This window comes from Rousettus aegyptiacus, unplaced genomic scaffold, assembly GCF_014176215.1.
Source record: "Rousettus aegyptiacus isolate mRouAeg1 unplaced genomic scaffold, mRouAeg1.p scaffold_m13_p_5, whole genome shotgun sequence".
NCBI lineage: Eukaryota > Metazoa > Chordata > Mammalia > Chiroptera > Pteropodidae > Rousettus > Rousettus aegyptiacus.
This window is the reverse complement of record NW_023416308.1, coordinates 18,432,978-18,455,526: the sequence shown is the minus strand read 5'-3', so window position 1 is coordinate 18,455,526 and position 22,549 is coordinate 18,432,978. Positions and strand designations below refer to the sequence as shown.

At 52.0% G+C, this 22,549-nt stretch overlaps 1 protein-coding gene across 2 annotated transcripts in view; it reads right to left on the bottom strand.

The window, feature by feature from the left end:
* MN1 (MN1 proto-oncogene, transcriptional regulator) overlaps window positions 1-17,406 on the bottom strand; it is a 60,611-nt gene extending 43,205 nt beyond the window's left edge. The window contains exon 1 of one of the 2 annotated variants that reach the window (XM_036221160.1): window positions 12,298-17,406. In XM_036221160.1, coding sequence (XP_036077053.1) covers window positions 12,298-16,018 — 3,721 coding nt within the window. In that variant the 5' untranslated portion in view covers window positions 16,019-17,406. The remainder of the gene's footprint in view (window positions 1-12,297) is intronic. The other variant, XM_016129676.2, reaches the window with a different exon arrangement.
* Window positions 17,407-22,549: the final 5,143 nt, after the last annotated feature.

Sequence of the window (22,549 nt, the reverse complement as noted above, 5' to 3'; positions counted from 1 at the left end):
CTCAATCTTACCGGGGACAGGGAAGGGACAGAACTGCCAGCGCCATCCTGGGCCTGAGCTAAACTTCAGAAACCCTGGGTGCAGAGTGGAGAGGGAAGGGGCCAGTTTTTGCAGGCTTAAGAACAGATCAATTTTACTCGAAAGTTTCAAATGAAACATGTTCCTGTTTAGGAAAAGAATTTCATTAGGAGGAAAATATAATATAAAAATACCCATTTAGAAAGATGTGCTATTAATTCTTAGCGCTCTATGCAGAAGAGAAAATTGCATTTTTATCTAAATGGTTTTTCTGCATAAGCCATTTACAATATTCTTTGCCTCTCTATAATCGGCCCTGCTACCATTAGTACCGGGGCGACCAGGCTAAGGGTTGAAATCGCCCTCAAACACATTTAATACATAACCCCAGAAAATCGATTCCAACAGAGACCTCAGCAAACAGTCTCCGCATGCCTTTTTTAAGAAAGAAAGAAATATTGCTTGGGGGGGTGGGATGGGTTGTGAGTGGTCTGCCGATGGGGGAGGAAAGGAAAAGATGGTTTAAGTTAAAAGCAAATGCTCTGTGGATCCCTTTAGCGAGCTGTGAAATTGCAACTGGTTTTGGGGGTGCGCAATTGCAATCATTTGACTGCTGGCATGTGTATAGATGTGTGTGCTGGTAGCACACGGGTACACACGCGCGCGCACACACACTCTCGGGTTTCCATCAAACAAGCAAACAAGAAAGGATGAAATTCAGGATGTGAAAACAAACTATTTTTAAACACTAAAGCAAACACACCAAGATAGTAATTCTGCTATTTTCCCATTAAACTGAGTTTCTCTCAATTTGAAAAGCGAGAGTAATCTAAACAATACCTCCAAACAAACTGCCCGGAGTTGGGGTGTAGCGGCCTCCGCTGTTCTTAACAACAGAAAAATCCCCTCTGCAGAGAAGCAAAAACACAAGCAGGGATGGGGCCAGATGGCTTTGCCATGTCCTGCCTCGCCCCACCAGACATGTCCTCCCCCATGACAGTGCTCGCCTGGATGCCCAGTCACATCAAACTTCAAAATGCAACACTTTTTCTCTTTTCCCCAAAAAGTTAAAAAAAAAAAAAAAAAAAAAAAAAAGCCTTCCAGCACTTTCTCTCTCGGATTCCCAAAATAACTACTTACTTAATACCAAATGTCGAGGAGCTAAATTAATTCATTGAGGAAATGCAGGGGCTATGATGGGCACCGAGCGTGGGGGCCCCTGTGATTTCGTTGCCATGAGCCAGAATGCCTCAGGCCGCTCTCTTCCGGCACTGCTTGGTCTCTAAATTCTTCCTTTCAAACCAGGAGTCCAGAAATGTCATAATTATAGCAGATACAGGTAACAGGTGTGCCCCTCTGTCCCTCCCACCCCCACCACCACCATCTTCCAGACAAACTTCCGGAAGATTTAGTGGTCTAGCCTGGGGCGTCATAATTACTGAAAACGACTCTGGTTTTAAGGGTTAGATAAAGACCCTCTTCAAATCTAAGGCCAGACACCAATGTCCGTTAGACTTTAACAGGCCCACATAAAAAAAGAAATTGTATCCTCATCTCTCCCAGTGCTTCTTTCCTCAGCGCCTCAAGTTCACAGCAGGCTGGCTCAGCGCCGAAAATACTCCGTCGGGCCCTCGCTCTGCAAAGGCGAGGCCTCAGTGGAAAATGTGTTCGAGGAATTAGGCAAATGGGGGAGTGGGGGTGCTCAGGAAACCATTTGCTCTAAAACTGTTATGACCAAAACCTGTCTTTAAAAAAATAAGAATAATAAAAGTGGAATTTTAGCCCATCATCTGGAAGCAGAGAGACAGGAAGGCTGTGGGGAGCCCAGGGAGGAAGAGGGGGGCAACCTGAGACCCCCAGCTGAAGTGCCCACATCATCAAAATGACACAAGCTCCCCTTTTGAGACTGAGCGTTAAGAAAGGCCAAAGCTGCTGCGGGCTGTTTTGCTTTGTTTTTCGTTATCCCGGCGGCTTTCGAGACCTATGCAGACTTTTTCTTCCTTCTTTGGAAGTCAAACTATGCGTTTCTCTAAAAGTTACACACACACACACACACACACACACACACACACACACACACACACACACACACACACACACACCCAGCACCACCATTTGTCAAGCCGCAGCACGGAAGGTGCTCCAACGTGGTTTAAGATTCTGAGCTCTTCTCCACGTCAAGCGCTCGGCTTCCAGTCAATTAAGAATTAATGTTCAGTAACTTTCCGGGGACCAAGACACTAAAAGGAAGCGCATGTTTTTTGGCTCTCTCCAAGGCTCTGGGAAGCTGGGTCTGCTGGACCATTGAGGCTTTTCCTCCCTCCTCCCTGACAAGTGATGGTGGGAGAAACCACTCGCCCTCTCTCCCTGTGGAGGTGGTGGGAACCAAGACTGGGGGCCTTTATTCCCCAATGGGAATAAAGGCTGATAGTGTACACGCTAACCCTCATACACACACACACACACACACACACACACACACACAGAGACTTCCAATCCCAGCAAAATGCTCCACACACACCGAGCACAAAATAAATTCTTATTAACTAACTAAACCAACCCAAAATAGTGAAATGTGCAAGTAAATTAATCATGCCTCTCCTGGAGGCCTAACAGGATTACAAATTTGACAAAAATTGACCACAATGAGATCAATAAGCTTCTACTTAAAACTGAATGGGGCCAAAACTTTGTATGAGCTTCTTCTTAGGAGGGGAAAAATTTTATTTTTTCATTTCTTTTTAAGACTTCTCAGGCCTGTGTGTGTTTGTGTGTGTGCATGGGTGGGTGGGGGTGTGTGTGCATGCTTGCACACGAGCCGAAACCCGCAAAAGGCATCCAGAGCTTTATGCCCAGACAATTTAGAAATAGTCACGGCATAAGGATCGTGAAATTGCTCCTGTTTAAAAAAGCCAAATTTTGGTCTGCAGCCTCTCTCCCTTCAAATACTAACCACCAAAAGTTACATTGCAGGGGATGAAAACGGTCAATTTGTTTTGAGCCAATTAGGCCTCACTACAAAAGCATTAAGGGCTGCTGATGGCTAGACGGTGGTTCCCCTGAAGGGGACGAAGAGGAGACTCATTTCTCCCGTTACTCTCCACACTTGGTTTATCTTGAGTCAGGGGAATCTTCCTCTAGCTGAATTCGTCACTTACTTTCGTTCTCTTTTTGCCTACCATTCAGAAAAAGGAGAAAATATATATATTGTGTGGGAGGGCATTGCTTGCATTTCAAGACAGTGAGACCTGCCTGCAAGGTCTGTAAAAGGAAAGATTATCCCTGAAGAGGCTCAGTGCTGGGAGGGAAACCTTGGTGGTCACTTTATGGGGTCACCAGGGGAAAGGTCACTTTTCTTTCCCACCCCCATTGTCCCTCTTTTACGAAAAATCTGGGCGCATCTGCAAACCTCTACATGTCTGCAGCAGGCCTCCTGGGGCCAGCTCTTCTGCAGGAGAAGTTAGCCACAGGCACGTTGTGAGGGCTCAACCCACCCAGGGCCCATCTGGGTCTTCATCTCCCCTGCCCCACGTGTCTGCCTCGGCCACTAACCAAACAGAAACGGGCTCTGATTGCTAACAGACCCACGATACAGTCTGCAGTCCCAGGCTGGGTCCTCCGCATCTATTCCCCCCCCCGCCCCAAAAGAGCTGCAGTCATGTGGAAGCCCCAGGCCCAGCAGGGAGAACTCGGCCAAAAACTTTCTGCCCTTTACAATGGCCAACACCAGCCCCCAGCAATTCACTCACCCCCAGCCTTGCCCAGGAGTTGCTACGTAAATGACTTCCACATTTATAAATTATTATCCACTCCCGAATCCCAAATGTCGGTAAATAACATCACGATTCATATGGACACACTTCTACTGCCCCAACCCTGAGAAAAAAGTCCACACCCCAATCTCCATCGAGTCTTCCTAACTGGAGGTATTTCTGACTCATAGGAAAGGAGGCCAGAGTGTCCACATCAAGGCTCGGGTCCTAACATTTTCAAGGACTTCTCAAACAGGCCATGCGAACAGCGTAGAACCCTCTTACTTCTCAGCCAATTCCCAACCAACCCTCACTTTCTGTGGAAGGCTCAGCTTCGGCGATTTGAAAGCTGCCTATGTTTTATGCGAACTCCCCCACCCCTTCTCCCGTCATAAGATGGTTCCTCAGAAGTATTCTATTCCTGGTGGCCGTTGCCAATCACTCGACAATGCTTGTGTCCCAAGATCCAAGGGCATCTGAAAACACTGCTCGCGGTAACAGAAAAGGGTCATATCTTTTTGACAACTTGCCCTGTGCCAGATGACTGGATGAACAGGGAGCAGGGTGTGTGTGTGTGTGTGTGCATGTGTGTAAGTGTGTGTGTGGAAAAGAGTTCACTCACTAACTGTTCACTCATTCATGTCCCAGGAGCTCCCAAATATCGCCAGGAACACCACACCGGGGCCCTCAACCTGGTGCACACAACTCCCCCAGACACACCACACAAAGCCGGCTGCATCACGAGGGCCTGAGACCACGGAGCTCCAGAGAAATTTTTGACCCGAGCCTCAAGATCAAATGAAATCTTTGTGCCCCAAAACTCTTTCAATTATTATCAGCAATGAGAAAGAAAAACTAATTTTAAACTCTCAGAATTGAACGCATCCCTGGGCCACTTAGATCTCACAAGATAGGCTGCTAGAAGAGGGAGCAGGGGATAAAGGCCGCGAAATGCCTCAGCACCAAAGTTACTCCACGTTTCCTCTGCAGACCTAACAGCCCTCTACTTCTGAGCAGTCACGGAGATAGTTTACGAGATAATAGCAAGGCCTGGTTCCCGCCGCCTGTGACCAGTATCTTCAAAGCACTTCACTTCCCAAAGACCATACACAGCAATGAACCCCAAATATGCCTTTGACACAGAGTCTCCCTGTTTGTGTAAACCATTGCCCAGCACACCTTGTTTCACTCGAACCAGACACTAGCACAGGTAAGTCAGACTGCAACTGAGAAAACCAGAGGCAGCTCCAGAGATCAGAATTCCAGAGTCGAACATTTCATGGGGAGCCCAAGACCTTCCACAGAGAGATCAAAGATGGGAAAGAAGACTGTGGCTTTGAGTCACACAGCAGCTCCTACCAGCTCTAGGGGGAGTGTGGCAAGCTGACGTCGCTGGACCCCCGAGCTTTAAAGATGAGACATGAAAGCCTGTTTTCCCCCAACAATGCGAGTTTGTATTGGGATGTTTATTGAGAGATTTTCCCTTCTTTTGGACAAGTCTATTCCGAAGATGATGTTCCTTCTGGGACATTCAGAAAGAGCCAATTTGTTATTGTGAGCTCGCTCAGACCTCCAAACTGTTAAATTCAATTGCCTTTACATTTAAAGGACATTTGAGCCCATATGATGATGTATAAAAGTGTGAAAAGATCACTAGAAAGTTCTCTCTCAAGAAAGAGATGATTATGAAAAACTACCAGCTTTCTCGGCCAAGAGGGAGAATGAGAATTTGGGACACAATGGCTACGATGGACCCCGACTCCGTAGGTACCATGGGTGCCAATCCAACACAGCCTTGTAGGGCCAAAATTTGAAGCTATCAGGAATGGGTTAGAAACAACTCCTTGGATTGCAAAATGTGGGGAAACCTGTGGCAGTTTCTCTGCCACCCCTCACACACACACACACACACACACACACACACACACGCACACATGCACACACGCACGCATATACACACACTGTGTCCTTTCTGGGCAAACACTGTATTGGAAGTGGACCCTCCACTTGCTTCCCAAACCTCAGAGGCCACTGATTAAAATGCAGTACAACAAACAAAGCAGGTCTGTGATGATCGCACTGCGTGAGAATGTCTCTCAAGCATCCCTCCTCACTCAAGCAAATTAAACTTAACACAGAATAAGTTTGGAGTTTGAGTCCCCTGAAGTGCACGCCCACAGGCACCCTCTCGTTCACACCCTAAAGTAACCGACGGCTGGGGGCGAGCCTGTGTGTTGCATGCATGCTGTCCCCTCATCGCAAGATGGCAGAACGTGGTCAGGGCCACCTCTGCGCTGGGCGACCCGCTGAGTGCAATGCGTCAGGGCCCCAGGACCGTCTCCTGAGTGGCACTGAGTTGGGGACCATCGGCTTAGCTGTTGTGCATCAGGACACAGAGGGTCCCCAAAGGCAAGGCTGTGACTAATTCGAAAGCACAGCATCGTCTCCACCACGTAGTTGATACCAAAAGATTACAAAAAAGGAGAGGAATTTCCGTAAATGAGAAGCAGCGTCCACTTCCCTCAGCTGGGAGGGAAAGTGGTGGCTGGGGGTTGGGGATGGGGGGGCCACTGATTCAAAGGTTCCTCTCCTGGCTAAAGAGGGGTGTTAGCTGAACTCAGCCAGAAAGACACCTCCATACACACTCACGCAAAAAACCCTGCGAGGGGTGACCCGTGCGTCTGCTACGAGAAATACTGCAAATCAGTCACCCATGGCCCAGGAGGCCCGAGAAGCAGAGATTTCACAATTAGGATCTCCGAATTCCTCCCTCTATTTTTAGGACGTGTGCTCACTCAGTCCTTTCCAGAATCGGGACCTGCCTGCCTGCTAAGGCCATTGAGACTGAAGGTTTAGCGTCTTTCCCCACACGCCTTCAGAAAGTAGAGTAAGGATAAGCTGGAGGAGTAGCTGGATGATTTGATGGAAATACACTTGGCCGTGCATATGTATATGTGTGTATGCTGGGGTGGGGTGAGGGAGAGAGGGGGGTGCTCCTTCACACACGGACTTGCTCAGGCCCCTGCTTTCCTCTGTGGATGACAGACACAGATCCGATACCCACCGCGGCTGTACTCTTACAAGCCAGCCCCCAGACCACTTCATTTGGCTCCAGTGTGTGCGAGAAGGCGAGGAAACTTGAAAAATCTCCCCCAAATGCCTCTCTTCTCAATCACGCTCTCATGTATATATCAACATCTCAGCCACTAGCAATCAAAACCTACACTCAAATCTGTCCACCCAAGACGTGCCTAAAAATAGACATCGTCCTAAAACAAACACATCGGCTCGGCAAGTCAAAATCCTGACTTGAGTCAAAATGATGGAGCTAGGCTATTCCAGCGCCTCCAGAGTAAAAAGACTTGGATGGAACAAGCATGGGGGCGGTGAGGAATGGCTATAAGGTGCACCCACTGGATACAGGGGGTCCCCAATAAACACAGGTCCCATCTGGCATGAGACGGTTAGGTGTTTCATGTTGTAATGTGCTTGGGAAACCTGCTTGCCCTCACGTACCCCCGAAACATGTGATCCTATTACATAAAGCTATAGCCTTTTAATCTCTAAAATTAACCAAACAGAGGTAAATATAGGATTCCTTACTAGGAGTATTTATCTCCTAAATGCTTTTGGCAAAGAAGATCACTCCCAGGGCAAAAGAACACAAGCTGATGTTATTATCACTCAAGTGCAGAGAAAGGTGCTTTTGCTAAATCTTCCAGCATGGAGTGAGTTGAGATCCTGTGAAATTCCAAGGGTACATACTCAAGTTCGCCTTGCCACAATGGGAAGAATTCCCCTCCTCTAATTTCACCTGGTTCTCCCAGAATGTTTATTAAAGATGTAGATTTTATATCAGTAGAGAGTATCAAGTAACTTCTTGGAGAGGGCAGCCTTATTTTCAGGACCTATTAAGATTCTTTGTGAAAATTTAAATACCTCTGCCAGGCAAACAAAATCATATCAGGAACCATAGAATTTCATTGCTAGAAAGAGAAATTAGATTAACCAACCCTCATTCCTTTCCTAGAAATCTCAATAAAATAGAAGTACATTTCAACAGTCTCCTACTTCTGGTCTGAAGGGGCCTCACAAGAAATCTAAATGAAGTTATATTAAAGAAAGCTATCCTTGAGGAAAGCCCTTCGATCTACATAAATCATATATACTTATATGTAAGAATACATACAAATATATTACATATTAGAAGGCAGTGACTATTTAAAATCAAAACAGCCAGAAAAAAATCCAGTAGCAGAAACCATAACAAGTTCAACATCGATAAGCTTCAGCCCCTTTAAACATCCTTGTCCTTTATTAATATTTAGTAGAAATGTGTAATTGCAGATGTGTGCTAGGTTGGCGTTTTATGTCGGGAGGCGGGCAAAGAAGACAGGTTTATTACAGCCATGAAATATTAAACAAGCACCAAGAACAGTAGTAGTATGTCCCGGACTAGCCAGGGAGCAGGCAGGTCCTAATGTCAGCTGCACAAAGGGGGCTCCTGTTTATGTTACCCCTGATTAATTAACACCTGTGAAGTTTTGGGTTACATCTTCCGGAGGCTACAAAAGTCACATGAAGGCATGCAACCCTTGCTGGATGATTTTACAGGGAAACGGGTATGCAAGGCTCCTTGCCTTCCCCAAACAAGTTTGAGGGAGCCTTAAAATTCTCTCCACGGAGAAAGATGAGCTGGGGAAACCACTCAAAAAAACAGCACTAGGACCCCCCTCCTCCTCCCCCAAGCCTGCCCCATGTCTGAGGAAATTCAGTGTTCAACTCTTCCCTGCCTTAAATTTCTCAGCGCTCCTTACTATCCTTACTACGTTCCGCCTAGAACACTGAGGGAAGCATGAAATTCCAAAAATTTCTCCCGCATCACTGTAAAAATGTCATAATTCCAAAAAGGGCAGGATTGCATGCAGAGCAAATACGGAGACCTCTGCCATTTCAATGTATGTGAAAGAGCGTTTCTAGACTGCTCGGATTTTAACATAGAGAGCAACCAACAGAATGGAAGTTTGGCAAGGATAAACTTATAACAATATGGTTAACTCAAGTTCTGAAAATCATAGGAAGGCGCAGGAGGAGGGGGAAATATACTTCTTCAGACTTAAATAACCTTCATCTACAATGTGTCATTATTTCTCCTTCTGTTTCGAAATTCCTCCATACCCACACACCTATTACGAGGATAGGTGGATGATTTTGCAAACTGATTTCAAAATTTATGTAATCCTCACTGATTTAAGAGATGTCTGAATGGGCCCAAATTCAGGCATATTTTTTTTTTTTAAGCTTTTACGCAACCTCACCCTTCCCCCACCCCAACTTTGTGCAAACTGAACCTCACGATGAGCTGTAGAGTTTCATTATATAAAAGTTGTTTGGTGGGTTGATTAAGAAGTCAGGGGAAGCATAATTTGGAGAGGCTCACTTTCCTGGTAAAAAAAAAAAAAAAAAAAAAAATTCATAATCACATGTCGTTTTGGCCTAGACTTTTTTCCAGAACTGCAACTTGCCAGTCGAGTTCCCTCCCCACCAAAGGACTTCTAAGCCCCATAAGACAATCTGGGCACGTCCCAGTGGCTACACGGCTTGTGCAGTTCTGAAGACTTATTCGTTCTCTCCAATCCGAGCACGGATCATTTTGCTAAATACCGACTAGTATTTTGTCATTGGAGCGAAGAATTTCAGAAACGGTGTTAATATTTAATCACATTAGTACTGGCGTGTTTTACGGTGTGACAAAATAAAATATCATTACAAAAATGGGCTTTGCCTGAAGGGGGGCATGAAAGAAAGTGCGTGCTAGTGCTGGAACCTGGAGAAGATTATTCAAAGCCGCTGGACACCATCGCTTCATGGCTGACGGGACCATACAGGCATGTGTTTAAGGAAAAGCAAGACGTTTTACTTTAATTTTTTTTTTTACTGTCTTTCGAAGTGGCACACTTCACTCTGATTTTCAGCCAGGGGACTCGGGGGCCTGTTGAAGGCTCTGTGTACCTATTTATACAACATGTGCAGATGGAACTGTAGGGTGTTATCATAATGAAAAGTTTAATCTTCCTTATTTACTACCAGTAAGGGAGCAGCAATTGGATGCAGATACCTTATAAAGCCTTAACTAGCAGCCCCAAGGCTGCAGAAGCTGCGAGTGACCTCAATTCAGGGCTTTATCTAGGAAACTGTCCTTCCCACATCACAGAGTGGAAAACAAAGGAGGTCAAGTGGGTGTCCCTGCCGATGCCTCTAAGGCGGTCAGACTGGCAGCCTGTCCCTGAAGGAAGTCCCTGTCCTCCTGTGCGCAGGGGAGGGCTGCGTTGAGCTTACAGGGGAAATCAACCATTAAGTGACTAGCATCTGTTTCCAAAAAAATATTTTCCCTCATCTGACTGTGATAATGAAACAAGCAAAACATTACATTTCTTTAATGACATTTCTTCATTTAGAGCCTGCATCTTTTCATTTATTGTTTTCTATAAAGAAAAAGTAGTTGGTTGGACTGGAAAGGGAATGGTCCGACACCTTAAAAAAAAAAACTCATTAAAACCACCCAATTTCTCTCTACCTAAGTCCTTCAAAATACCCGCCAGCAAAGTGTTCTGGGTTTTTCTTTCTTAATCCTCTAAATATAGTTTTCTTTTTTTAACTTTTCTCATCCCATTTTGGCCCAATATGTTCTTAATTACTAGGGGATGGGAGAAAGGGGGAGGAGAAGGGGCAGCCAGGCCAAGCCAGGTAGAAGTGACAGAGGCCGGGATTTGTACTAACCAGCTATCGATTGGCAGGGGATCGAGATGTTGTGTACAAGAAAATAAAAGAGAAAGGGGGGCCGAGCAAGCAGGATGCTGTGTCCAACTCCATTTTAAAAAGGAAGGAGGAAAAAGGGGGGAGAAGAAGTGGAGGGTCCCAAACTAACCAATTTATGGCCTTGCCGGGGAGAAGCCTGGAGAATGCTGATGCTGGCCCCAGGGTCTGCTGTGCATGCTAAACACCCGGCTTCAAATGAGAGAGCGGCGTCCCGGGCTGGGCAGTAGGCGAACAAAGAGAAAAGCAGCGAGGCCGCATTCATGAATTAGAAAACCTAAGCGGGAAAGCTACGGGGGGACAGGCGCCCTGAAAGCCCTGAAAGCCGCGTTCTGAGCCACCCAACTCCAGCCACACTTCCCCTCCCCCGAACGCCCCATCCCACTCTCCTAAAACCCTATCCTCACTTTACACCCAGGGTCAAGAGAGAGCAGGATTTGGGGAAGACTAGGAAAATGAAGGCAGAGGAAAAGAACTCTAAGAGGGGCGAGAATCAAGGAATATATTTTTTTTAAAGACAGAGTGAAATCGCTAGCCACTGGCTGCATGGTAATATTCGGCCTGATGAAACCGAGGGGATTCAGCTCGGGTTTCCAAGAAAAAGGTATGAATGGGGGGAAAAAATGATGTTACCTAATTTTAAGAAGCCATTATCTGTGAAAGGGAAAAAAAGGCCCCATTAAAATAAAATGGATATCTACTGCAGCCCAGTCTTCTTTAGGTTAAAAAAAAAAAAAAAAAAAAAAACTCTTATTAACTGCAGTGGTGGTTCATTGACTAACGCCTACCTCACCCACCTTAAAAAGCCTCCAGGCCTGGTGGGGAGGCAGTGCTTAGAATGCAAAGGAGAACTGGGACTGGACATCTGTCACCAAAGCCAGGGAGATATTGACAAACACAGATCCTTTGTGTCTTAAGAATATATATCCATATCCCCATACACAAATGATACCCTGGTTGAGTAGTCCGGCCTCTGCTAAGCAGACCCCACCCCATCCCCAATCCCCTATTAAATATCAAGGAGGTGCACCCGGAAAAGCCTGCCTGCCTTCTACAACCCCTACAGATCTCCAGTTTTTCAATGAAACTCTAATAGTTAAGAAGAGACAAAACAGCTACTCATTAGGAACAAATGTCAAATTAGGTGTTTTCTCTGAGTGATGCTGCCTGCAGACAGCAGAGCTAGGAACTTCTAAAAATGCTGGCACAGGAAAGGGAGCTGGAGCTGGAGGCTGGCTGACTAGGAAAAGGTGGGGAGGCATTAACACAACTTCCCAGGTGTCCTGCGGGGGCGGGGGAGGGACACACAACTCCTAAAAAGTGGAACCAGCCTGAACATTGAGGGTGATGAAAGGTCTTAGTGTGAAAAGAAAGGCTCCTAGTCCTCTGAGCACCCAGCGACTTGGCTAAAACTTGACAGGGGGAGGAAACTCTGCAATAGTTCCACAGGGCTGCCACCTAAGTTCTTACTGTGGAACTAGAATCTACCTGGCAGCACCTAGAGGGTGAGAGGGGGTCCACTCGCAGAGCCCTTGGTGTAACCAAAGGGAGAGTATCCAGCTCTGAGCGGGGTATTAGGAAGGCCCTATGCTATCCTAACCCCAAAGGACCCTCCCCTTTCATGGAGCCTTCAAAGTGGGGGCTAAGGCCTGCAGTGTGGGTGGGGTGGGTCTCTGGGAGGTGTGAAGGGAATCAGAACGCGCGCATATACCTTCTTTGCTGTTGGGGTTCTGGGGTTTGGCCTTCTCCCAGGGCGCCAGCGTCTTGTCGTCGTCTGCGCTGTCCACCAAGGTCTTGTCAGTCGGCATGTACCAGGTGGCGCTGTGCTCTGCCATCAGCGAGTCCAGGTCGATGGTGCTCATGGCGCTTTTGACAGCCTCGGAGCAGCAGCTGCCCAGCTCGCTGTCTCCATTCTGCGCGCCCGAGGCCCCAACGGCACACTCACCCTTCTTGCCCCCCTTGAGCCCCAGGGGCTGGTCCTCAGAGATGCTGAACTGCTGCCTCTGCAGCTGGATCTGTGCCTGGAGGATCTCCAGGGGGTGGATCTCATCGGGTGGTGGTGCACCGCTACTGCTCGTCGGGGTCCGGACCTGCTCCAGGCCAGGCGTGCCCGGATGGCCATTGCCCCCGCCGCCAACATAGCTGTCAGGGGTCGAGGTAGAGGTAGACATGATGCCCAGGCCGAGAGGGGGCGGGGGTGCCTTCGGTCCGTGTTCCCCTGCGCCCACCCCCCGGGGAGGGAGTTTGGGAGAGCCTGTCACCAGGGGGCTCCTACTCGCTTTGGCCAGGGCCGGGGGGTTGTCGGAGCTGGATGACACCTCGTCCTCGTTGGCATAGCTCGTGCTCACCTCGTCTGAGGCATACTCGCCCACGTGAGGGGAACTACCGTCCGACTTGGCCCCGCCGTCCAGGGTCGCCATGAGGTCTGGCTGGTCCCCCAGGAGCAACTCGGCCCCCTTCCCCCAAGACGGCGACGTGAGCGCTTTTTCGTGAGGCGTTGGCGCCCCACGCGCATCTCCCGTGGAGCTGCCCCCGACAGCTGCGCCTGGTGCCTGCTGTTGCCCCGGACTCACCCCCGGAGCGCCCCCGCTGTCCGGGGCTGCAGAGTACTTGTCGAAGAAGGTCCCGGGGCTCACGTGACCACTGTCCCTTTTTCTGCGACCCCGTCCCCGGCCGCCGCCCCCGGGGACCGGCTTGCCGTCGTTCCCCGACGTTGATTCTAGGGTGTAGTTGGGGGAGAGGCTGGTGCCGTCCCCCTGGGCGGGTGCGTTGGGCGGCCCCGAGGCTTTGGAGCCGCTGCTACTGGTCCCTGATGGGCCGCCGGGCCCTGGGGCCCCAGGAGCAGTCCCTCCAGGGAAGTAATCCGAGCCCGGGTTGCCGGCGACGGCCGCGCCGTCGGTCTCGTTCTGGCTCAGTTTCCTCTTCCCCTCGGGCGGGTTCTTCTTGTTGAAGGTCACGTTGAGGTTGGGGGCCCCGAGGCTGGCGATCATGTTCTGGCAGGCAGTGGAGAGCGCAGCCAGGCAGCTCTGGCCGAACAAGTTGTCCTTGGAGCTGGGCTTGTTGAAGGAGCCCAGCGAGAGCGCGCCCAGCTTACTGGCCGAGGAGCGCTGGCTGGGCTGGAAATCAGGCTGCGGCGGGTATGCGCCCCCGCCGCCGCTGCCCGTGCTGCCGCCGCCCCCGCCCGCACTCGGGGGCGAGTTCACGCCTGGGGCGCTGTGTGGCGTGGCCTGACGGTTTGCCGCGCCGAAAGGGAAGCCAGGCTGGCCCCCGAGCGCGGGCGCCGTGAAATCTGGCGGCGGGGGCCGGCGCTCGGAGGGAGCGTTTGGCAGCCCTACCCCAGCCCCGGGCGATTGCAGTTGGCCCAGGCCGGCCAGGCTGCCTCCGAACTGTAAGCCCGGGGAGGGCAGCGCGGGCACGTGGCCCTCTCCGGGCATCCTCAGCGGCTCCTGCAGAGGGCCCCGGAACAGCACCCCGGAGCCACTGGGCGGAGGGGGCGGCGCCAGCCCCGGGTCGTGCGGGCCGCAGTCAGCGGGCAGGCCCGAGCCGCCCATCCTGCGGGGCAGCAGGTCACCTGGCGGCGGGTGCGGACCTGGGAACCACGCGCTCTCCTGCGCCAAGTGCGGCGCCTGCTGCTCGAAGGTGCCCAGGCGCCCCGCGCTCGCGCCGCCGCTTTCGCGCTCAAAGTTCGGCTGGGCCAAGCCGCCCACCGGGCCGCCGTGCACCAGGCCGCCCTGGCCCACGTCCCCGGGGTGGCCTAGCTGGGCCAGGTTGGGTTGGCGCAGCCGCTGCTGCTGATTCCGCGACGCCATCTGCTTAATCATGAGGGCCGCGTTTTGGCGCTGCTGCTGCTGCTGCTGTTGCTGCTGCTGCTGCAGGGACTGGTGGTCCGGGGCCGGATGCTGCAGGGGTGGCCCCGAGGGGAAGCTGTCAGGCACCGGCGGCGTAAACTCGCCGGGTAGGCCTGAATAGGCGGAGGGCGAGAGGTGGTTGTCCAGAGCACCGTTGTGCATGTTGCCGTTCCACGAAGCGCAGCGGTCCACTCCCGCGCTGCCGGGGAAGTCAAAGCGCGGCCTCTTGGCCACGTTCATGTAGGGGGGTGCGTCGAAATGCTGCAGCCGCTGGTTGGGCGCCTGCTGCGGAGGGGGGTGCTGCATGTTAAACACAGGCTCGGAATAAGGGTGCATGCTCCGGTTCTCCAGCCGGTGGATGGGGTACTCGAACTGTGCGTGTTGGCTGGGCAGCATGGGGCCCCCGTCCTGCAGGCCGCCGCTGGGCGTGCCCGCCTCGCCCTGCTGGGGCCGCGGGAGCGCAGGCGGGCACGAATTTTGTCGGACCAGAAGCCCGGGCGGCGGGGGCTGCTGCTGCGGCGGCTGCGGCGGCGGCTGCGGGGGCTGCTGCTGAGGTGGCGGTGGGGCCTGCTGGGGAGGCTGCATTAACGGGTGTCTGGAGCCTACTCCGGGCTCCAAGCCCACGGGCATCTTGCGGGCCCCGCCGAACCTCTCGAAGAACACGCCGTGTTGCTGCTGCTGCTGCTGCTGCTGCTGTTGCTGCTGTTGCTGCTGAGCATGCATTTTGGACAACCCCACCATGCCTGCAGCTCTGGGCATTGCCGAGGCACCCGAGAAAGAGCCCCCGGGAACCTGGCGACTCGCCGCATAATGAGGCAGCTGCCCCTCAGAATCGGAGGGCGAAAACATGTCGAAATGTCCCGAGGGCGCCTCGCCCGGGTAATTGTATTCCAGCGAGTCGACGGCTCCTTGGTTCGCCACCCTCCGGGGCTCCAGACTGTGGGAATCGGAGCCGCTGGAGGCGGGCAGGCCGTGGAAGGAGGCGGCACGGTTAGGGCTCTGGTCCAGCGGCAAGCATGGGGCAGGCACGGCGTGGCCCGAGGCGCCCGAACTGTGGAAGTCTGGGAGGTTCCCAGGTCGCTGCGGGCCGAAGGTCTCGGGCCCCTGGCTCTCCGCCATGTGATCATAACCCTCTGCGAAGGGCGGCTGGCTGCCCAGGCCGCCGCCGGCGCCTCCGTAGCCGAGCAGGCGACCCCCGTGCAGGCACGAGGCCCCTGGGTCCGGGCCGCCGAAGTTGCCCCCGAAGTGGGGGTGATGCTGATGGGGGTGATGGCTTCCCGGGTGGCCGTGGTGCGGCTGCTGGCCTCCAAAGAATCCGTGCACCGGCTGCGCCTGCAGCCCCCCCGCGTGCAACTCCGAGTGGCCGCGCGCGTGGAAGCCGTAAGGCTCCATGTTCATGCCCAAGATCGGGGGCTCACCCAGAGCGCTCATGGCAGGGTCCACGGGGCCAGGGGGCCCCCCAGCGTGGAAAGCCGGGGCCTTAAAGTGGGTGTTCATGCTTAGTCCGGCCTCGTTAAAGTTCCTCTCGCCCTGGCCAGCGTTCCTGCTGTTGATCTGGGGCTCGAATTGGTCCAGCCCAAACATACTTGGCGGGGGGCGGGGGGATCAATAGGGCATGACAGCCTGCTCTCCGCGGCGCACCGCCGGCCAGCTACTCGTTCCGGCCCCGGGTCGGGCGCTCCGGGACAGTCAGCAGCGCGGGGACGCAGCGCGCACTGCCGCTTCGCCTGGCTGGGGGCTATCAGCTCCTATCCCGAAGCTCTGGCTCTGCCCCACGCGGGCCTCTTACATCTTGCGGCACAGCGGGGCTTCCAGGAGCCGGGTTGGGGGGCCCATGCCCCGAGTGGGGAGGGAACGGAGCTGCAGGCGAGTGAAGACAAAAAGTTAAGTGGGGGGAAAGGAGGTGGGAAGGAGGGAGGGAGAGCAGAGCAGTCACCTTCTTAAGTCCGATCGGGTTGGGTGGGGAGCCTCAGGACGCCGCCCGAAACCTCCCGGAGTCCGTGGCGGAGCTGCTAAGGAGCTGGACAGGGAGACCCTTCAAAACCGTGGTGGCGCCGGGGCACGGACTGAGCGGTCCCTCCCCCCTCCCCACGGAGTCCCTGCGCTCTGCAGCCGAGCCTCCGCCAAACACGATCCGCGCTCAGTCCCCGTTGGCCCCGAGCAAGCGGCTACAGCTTCTTCAGCGGGTCGGAGGACTGGAGGCTCCGCTCGACATCACCGGTGCTGGCCCGGGAGCGGAGGGCGCAGGGTCGCTGGAGAAGCGGCGGACGCTCGGGGTTGGAGCCGAAGGTTGGGGGAAGGCACGGATCCCCGGCTCCGCGGCGGGCGCGCGGCACCCCAGCGCGCCGCGACCCCGCACGCTGCTTCTCGGCCACGTCCGCTGCCTGCCGCTTCTATCCTCAGCTGTTCGGTCTCTGAGTTCGCTGGGGTCTCTGCGCACGAGTCCAGGCGCAGAGAGGCAGCGAGACGAAGGGTTAGGTCGCTCCGAGGCTCGGGTTCCCTGCCTTCGCGCCGAGGTGCTTCGCGAGTCCCCTTCGGACTCGGGGTGGGGGCGTACGCGGGTTGGGGGCCACGCTGGGCAAACAGGCTAAGGCGTTCCTGCTAAGCTCTCGGAGCCCAAAATGGGGGTGGGGCGGGTGCAGCTCTGGGGGGTCTGTGCACCCCTCTCCTGGCTAGCGGGGGGGCTCTGCGTGGGGCGTTCCGAGGGTCTCAGCTCCCCTCTCTGTGTCTGCCTCTCGCCCAGCGCCGGGAGAAGCAGCAACAAGTTTTGCATTTCAGCAATCAATTTCAGCCATTACATTTGCACCAATCAGCGCAGCCCGAGCTCCGGGTCCGGGGCGGGGCTCGCTCTTAAGGTGGTCCTGGGTGCTGGCTGCTGAGGCCCCCGCTACGAACCCGCACTTCGCCACCTCCGGGGTCCCCCGCGTGGGTTTCGCCTCCGAGTCCGGCGCCAGTGCGCTGGGGGGTGCGCCCTGGCCTCCCTGCTTGTCAGGCTGGAGAGGGCGCGGGAGGAGAATGGCGGGAGCTTGGCTTTGTTCACCCCCCTTCCCACTCAGTTACCAACTCCCCACCCCCAACTGAAGCGAGACCTGCGGGGTGGACAGGGGGCGGGGAGGTGGGCGGTAAACGGTGCGGGGCGCTGAGACAATGGGGTCGCCAGGCAAAGCTCCGGGACTCGCCACGGAAAGTCGCCAAGTGTCAACCTCGCATCAACCCTGGGAAGAACCATTGGCTCTCCACCGCTGTCTGTTTGCTAGTGCTCCCAAGTTAGCCGGCCCTCGGATTTTCCTGGAGGTGAAAGCAAACGGGGAACCCCAAAGTTAGGGTTTTCCTCGAGAGATACAGGCGCTTGCACGTTCCTCTTACTAGTGCGCGCACAATTTTTCCCTAATCGCACTGCCTGGGGTTCCCAGTCGCCAGCTTCTGCCGGGAGGAGCCATAACTCGGTCACTTTATGTGCGGCACATCGGCTGAGCCCAGCAGCGTCAGAGTGGCGAAGCATCTAGCCGCCCAGGGAAGACCTGCGCTCACAGAACGCATTGGACGGCCTCAGCACCCTACCCCCAGCACTCAAGCCAAGGCTCAGGCCCTCTCTGTGCGCAAGGCTGGCCTCCTTAAGAGATCAATTAAACTGAAGAGGCCAAGGAGCGGAATTGGGTTGTGATACTAAAATCAATAGGAGTAATTTAATATCTGCCCTGCTCTTTATGAAATATTTATCCCAATAATCTTAGTTAAAATGTTTAGATCTTCCTGATCCCCACTGAGGCTGAAATCTATCTTGCAATTAGAAGTTGGGAGTTAGAGGTGATGGAGAGTAAAGGAGGTGTTTATTCTGTGTGCGTGTGTGTGTGTGTGTGTGTGTGTGTGTGTGTTTCCTCCCTAAAGTGTGTATAGGGAAGGAAGGGGGAGAGAGCCTTTAATTTTCCTTGCCATAAAATAGCAAAAGGCAATTTTGCTAGCCGACTCACATTCTTAGGAGAAGGGGAGAAAAAAAGAAAGAACTTTCTTTGAAGTGCCCCTGATATTGCTATTAAATCTAAATAAAATTAAGCATGGTGTATAAAAATGCCTTTTCCCCCCACAAAAGAAAGTGTTTATCACCCAAGTCTGTCTAGCGTTTGCTAAATTACGCATGAAATCTGAAATGAAATAAACGTTATAATAAAACCAACCCCTGAGCCCTTTTTATTTAAAAACCTCAGATTAAGCACTCCACCAACTCGGGAGGGAGTTAAAAAGTTACCAGCTCAGGCAGGCGGATTCATTGCTCCCCCGAGTTGCTGCTGGGAAGACAGATGCTGGCTTTTCCTAAATACTGTGAAAAAGGGCTCGACTTAGGGCGAGAGACGCAGGAAACAGGGTCTCGAGAAACTCCCAAAGAAAATGACCCCCCCCCCCAAAAAAAGATTAAATTGCAAACAATAAAATCCTGCAACTTTAAAACTCAAAGAGCTGAAGCAAGCTCAGATCCAAGGCTCTTTGAGGGACCTCCCTGTTGTGGATGTTAACGGATATTTTTTTCTTTTTGAAATTAAAAATGAAAATTACCCCACCAAAAATGGGGTCCATAAATAAGCATCGGGAAGAAGTATTTGTACAGGGCGGTGGAGTTTTAAAAGGATTTTTCTGCAGGATCAGGTTGTTGGTCTGTGATTAAATATTGATTTTGTGTAATTAGTTTTCATGTGAACTATCCTCTTGCTGATAGCTTAGAGGTTTCAGAACTAGAAAAGAAATGGAATTGGACATGGAAATTATTACTTAGCAAAGTGACAGGGAAGTGAGAGCTGGAGAAAAGACTGAGGCTTGGCTGATTTAGGTACAAAGAGATAAAGGGTCCGGGTAGGCCTCCAGCGACACCTCCCCACCACAGGGCCCCAAGCAGGAACCTGGTAGACGCTGAGACTCTTGAACAGGATGGGGACCCCTAGGGGGAATGGTTGCTAGGAGGAAGACCCTTGTGTGGGCAACGGCCTATGCAAAGCCGTGACACTTGTCACATACCTGGTCCAGAAGGGTAGTTTCTGAGTCATGAGTGTCTCAAGAGGCAACTATGTGAGGAGTCTTATATTCCCTTGTGTGTCTGGAGGGAATAGAGCAAGTTGGGACCTATCTGGAGGCCTGGGTGGGCCAGGGCAGTGGGACAAACAGCCCACAGATCTGCAGTCTGGGGACACCCTAGCCAGGATGTGCTCTAGGCTTAGGCTGCAGCATGACTTCACATGGGGCTGGGTGGGGGTCTCCTGAACACCTGGGCAGGTTTCCTGTGGAATAATTCTGTGCACTCCAGGGAGGGGTGTGTGGGAGTATTTTTCTGGGGCTTTTTCCAAGAGTTCAGTCTACAAGGTGTATGAGTGTCTGAAAGGAGGGTGTGTTTCTGCTCAGGCTGTGTGTCTGGGTCACCTTTCCTTGACATTACGAATGTTGTGTAGGTGTGTGGCGTGTACCTGCATTTGTGTCTTCACCTGTGTGGGGATGGCAGGACATCTGTGCGTGTTTGGGTACATACCTGTACGTGTGTTTGTTCCTGTATCTCTGGGTTTCTTTGTGAGTGTCCCTGGGGAAAGTGTACTGTCTGTCCTCCAACGCCATGCTTCTCTGTAAGTATGCCTCTGTGTTTGTACCTGCGTGTGAAGCTGACTCACACCTTGTGTGCCTGAGACTCTACTCACATGTGTCTGTTTTCTCTGCAAATGTGAGAATGTGTGCCATTGCCTGTGCCCATCTGTGCCCCTGGATACACCGCCCTGTGCGCCTCCATAGTGTGGGCGCCCCTGTGTGAGCCTGTGTGTGCATTCCGCCTGCAAGGGCCCACAGTTTCTTTAGAACAGACACATTGCCCTCTAGTGCTCAGACAAATTCAGTCCCTGCTTACCAGCACAGAGCCCGGAGCAGCAGAAGCCCCAGACCTTTCTCCTTCCTTTTCTCCTTTCTTCAGCACTCCTTTACTCCTTTGAGAGGTTCTGAATGCACTGGCACGAGTCAGATGGGGCCACTTGAGCAGAGTAAGAAGGACACACAGCTGGGCTGGGGCCACGGAGTTGAAGAAGGATGCTCCAAGCTAGTGACAAGTAAGTGGCTGCCTGGAATGGCCTCCAGTGAGCTGCCTGAAAACCTCCCCACAGGATGTTGAGAGCCTGGCATACCTGAGCTCCAATCCGCTAGTGAGCTTTCACTCAGCAAAAACACGAAAGAAATGATACTCACACCCTTTAGCCAGACACACAGCCTTTATGCTAACACATCAGGCCCCCAACACCAATGCAGGTACACACACACACATCCATAGTGGGTGTGTCCACACACTAGCTACCCGGTATTGAAGGCTCCCTCTGTGTCAGACTTGGTGCTTTATAGCCAGAGTCCCATTTCATCCTCCCAGCCACCGCATGAGGTCAGGACTCTGAACCCATTTTACAGAAAAGGGCATGGAACCTTAGACTAATCAAGTGACTTTGTCAAAGTCAAAACATGGCAATGCTAGAACACTCCAAACCAATTCACCTAACACTGAGACCTGGCTCTTAACCACTGCCTGCTCTACCTGAATGTGATAGTTCAGGTAAAGCACTTGTCACAGTGAAGTACCAAGAAATGTTTGCTACCTTTATCACTACTGCCAATATTATCATTATTAAAATTTATGTGATTTCGATTAGTGTTATTCTCTGTGTCCGTCTATCACACAAACATGAGAAACTAACACACACACTTATGTCCTCAACCTTCTGCCCCTTTACATCCTTTAGAGCTTGAACACTCACTAGAATCATAGCAGATCAAGTCTCTGTTGCACACAGAGTCCCTTAGGCCTGTAGGGGAACTTACGTCTCCTGATGCCTGGAATAGAAGGTCCACAGAACGAACTCCCTCTCACGAATCAGTGGGACATGAACTTCGGTTTACATACCCAGGTTCAAATCTTGTCTTTACCACTTCTGATCTGGCATGACCTTGAACAAAATCCTTTCCTCCTCTGAGCCTCGGTTTCCCCCATTGGAAAGGAGAATCATAGCCAGTTCGTATGGAGCATAAGGATTGGAGACAATGTTTAAAAAGTGGCACGGAGCGTGGCAGATGGCAGGCATTCATTAAATGGTTGCCTCTCTTATTAACATTATTATCATTATTATTTCTTCTGTGTTTAGATCCAGGGAAGCGGGGAGCAAAAAAAACGATCCCAGAGAAATCAAGTTTATTTGACAAATCAGCCTTAGCTCACCAGCCAACCTTTGAGAGAAGGGATGACTTAGGTTTGGCTCTATCCAGGAGCACCTAGAGCTGAAGCCTCTGGGAAGGCCCAGCTATGGCTGGGATAGAGTATAGTAGAGGTTGGAAGGGATGAGACCCTCATGAAGCCACTGGCATCTAGTTGCTAAGCAACAGCATCCCCTCCCTCTCTCTATGCATCATGCCTGATATCTTTGTGGGTCTCTCCTCCATCTGTCCACTGAATAAATACATATTGAGTGCCTACTGTGTGCCAGGGCTCAGGCTGGGAACTCAGAAAAAAGATGGAAGATCCAAACCCAACCCTCAATATGAGAAATCTAGTATTCTATTCAAAAAGGACTATATTACACACTATAGAGATAAAATAATGGTGCTAGGAGGGAGGACTAATAGAGAAAGGTTCCCAGAGGTGGGTTTTGTAGGTAGAATAGGAGTTTAACAACCAGAAGAGGGTCCAAGGACTTCACAAGCAAAGAAATCAGATAAGATGAGATATGGGAAGCTGCAGGTAGCAATAGGACAGGGAGGGGCAGGGTCTGAAGCTCAAGAGGTCAGGAAGACCACAAGACAGGTGGACAAGTTTGGACATGAGGAGCCTTGAAAGGATTTTATGCAAAGCCAAGTGGCATAGTCAAAGGTGAGTTTAAAAAGTCCTTGGAGACCTGAGGGTCTCCCCTTTCTTTGCCTTTCAAGGTGGCCCCAGAAACCATCTTCACCAGTTTCTCTGGAAACAGGGCCTGGAAGAGGAAGAATACTGAGTTTGTCCCCAAGCAGCGAGCACTGAGCAAGGTGGTACTCTCTGGCTTTCCCATCTAGGGGCTGTTTGCACGAACAAGATCGCCTCCTGCCTCGGTGACTACAGATATTACTCCCTATTGG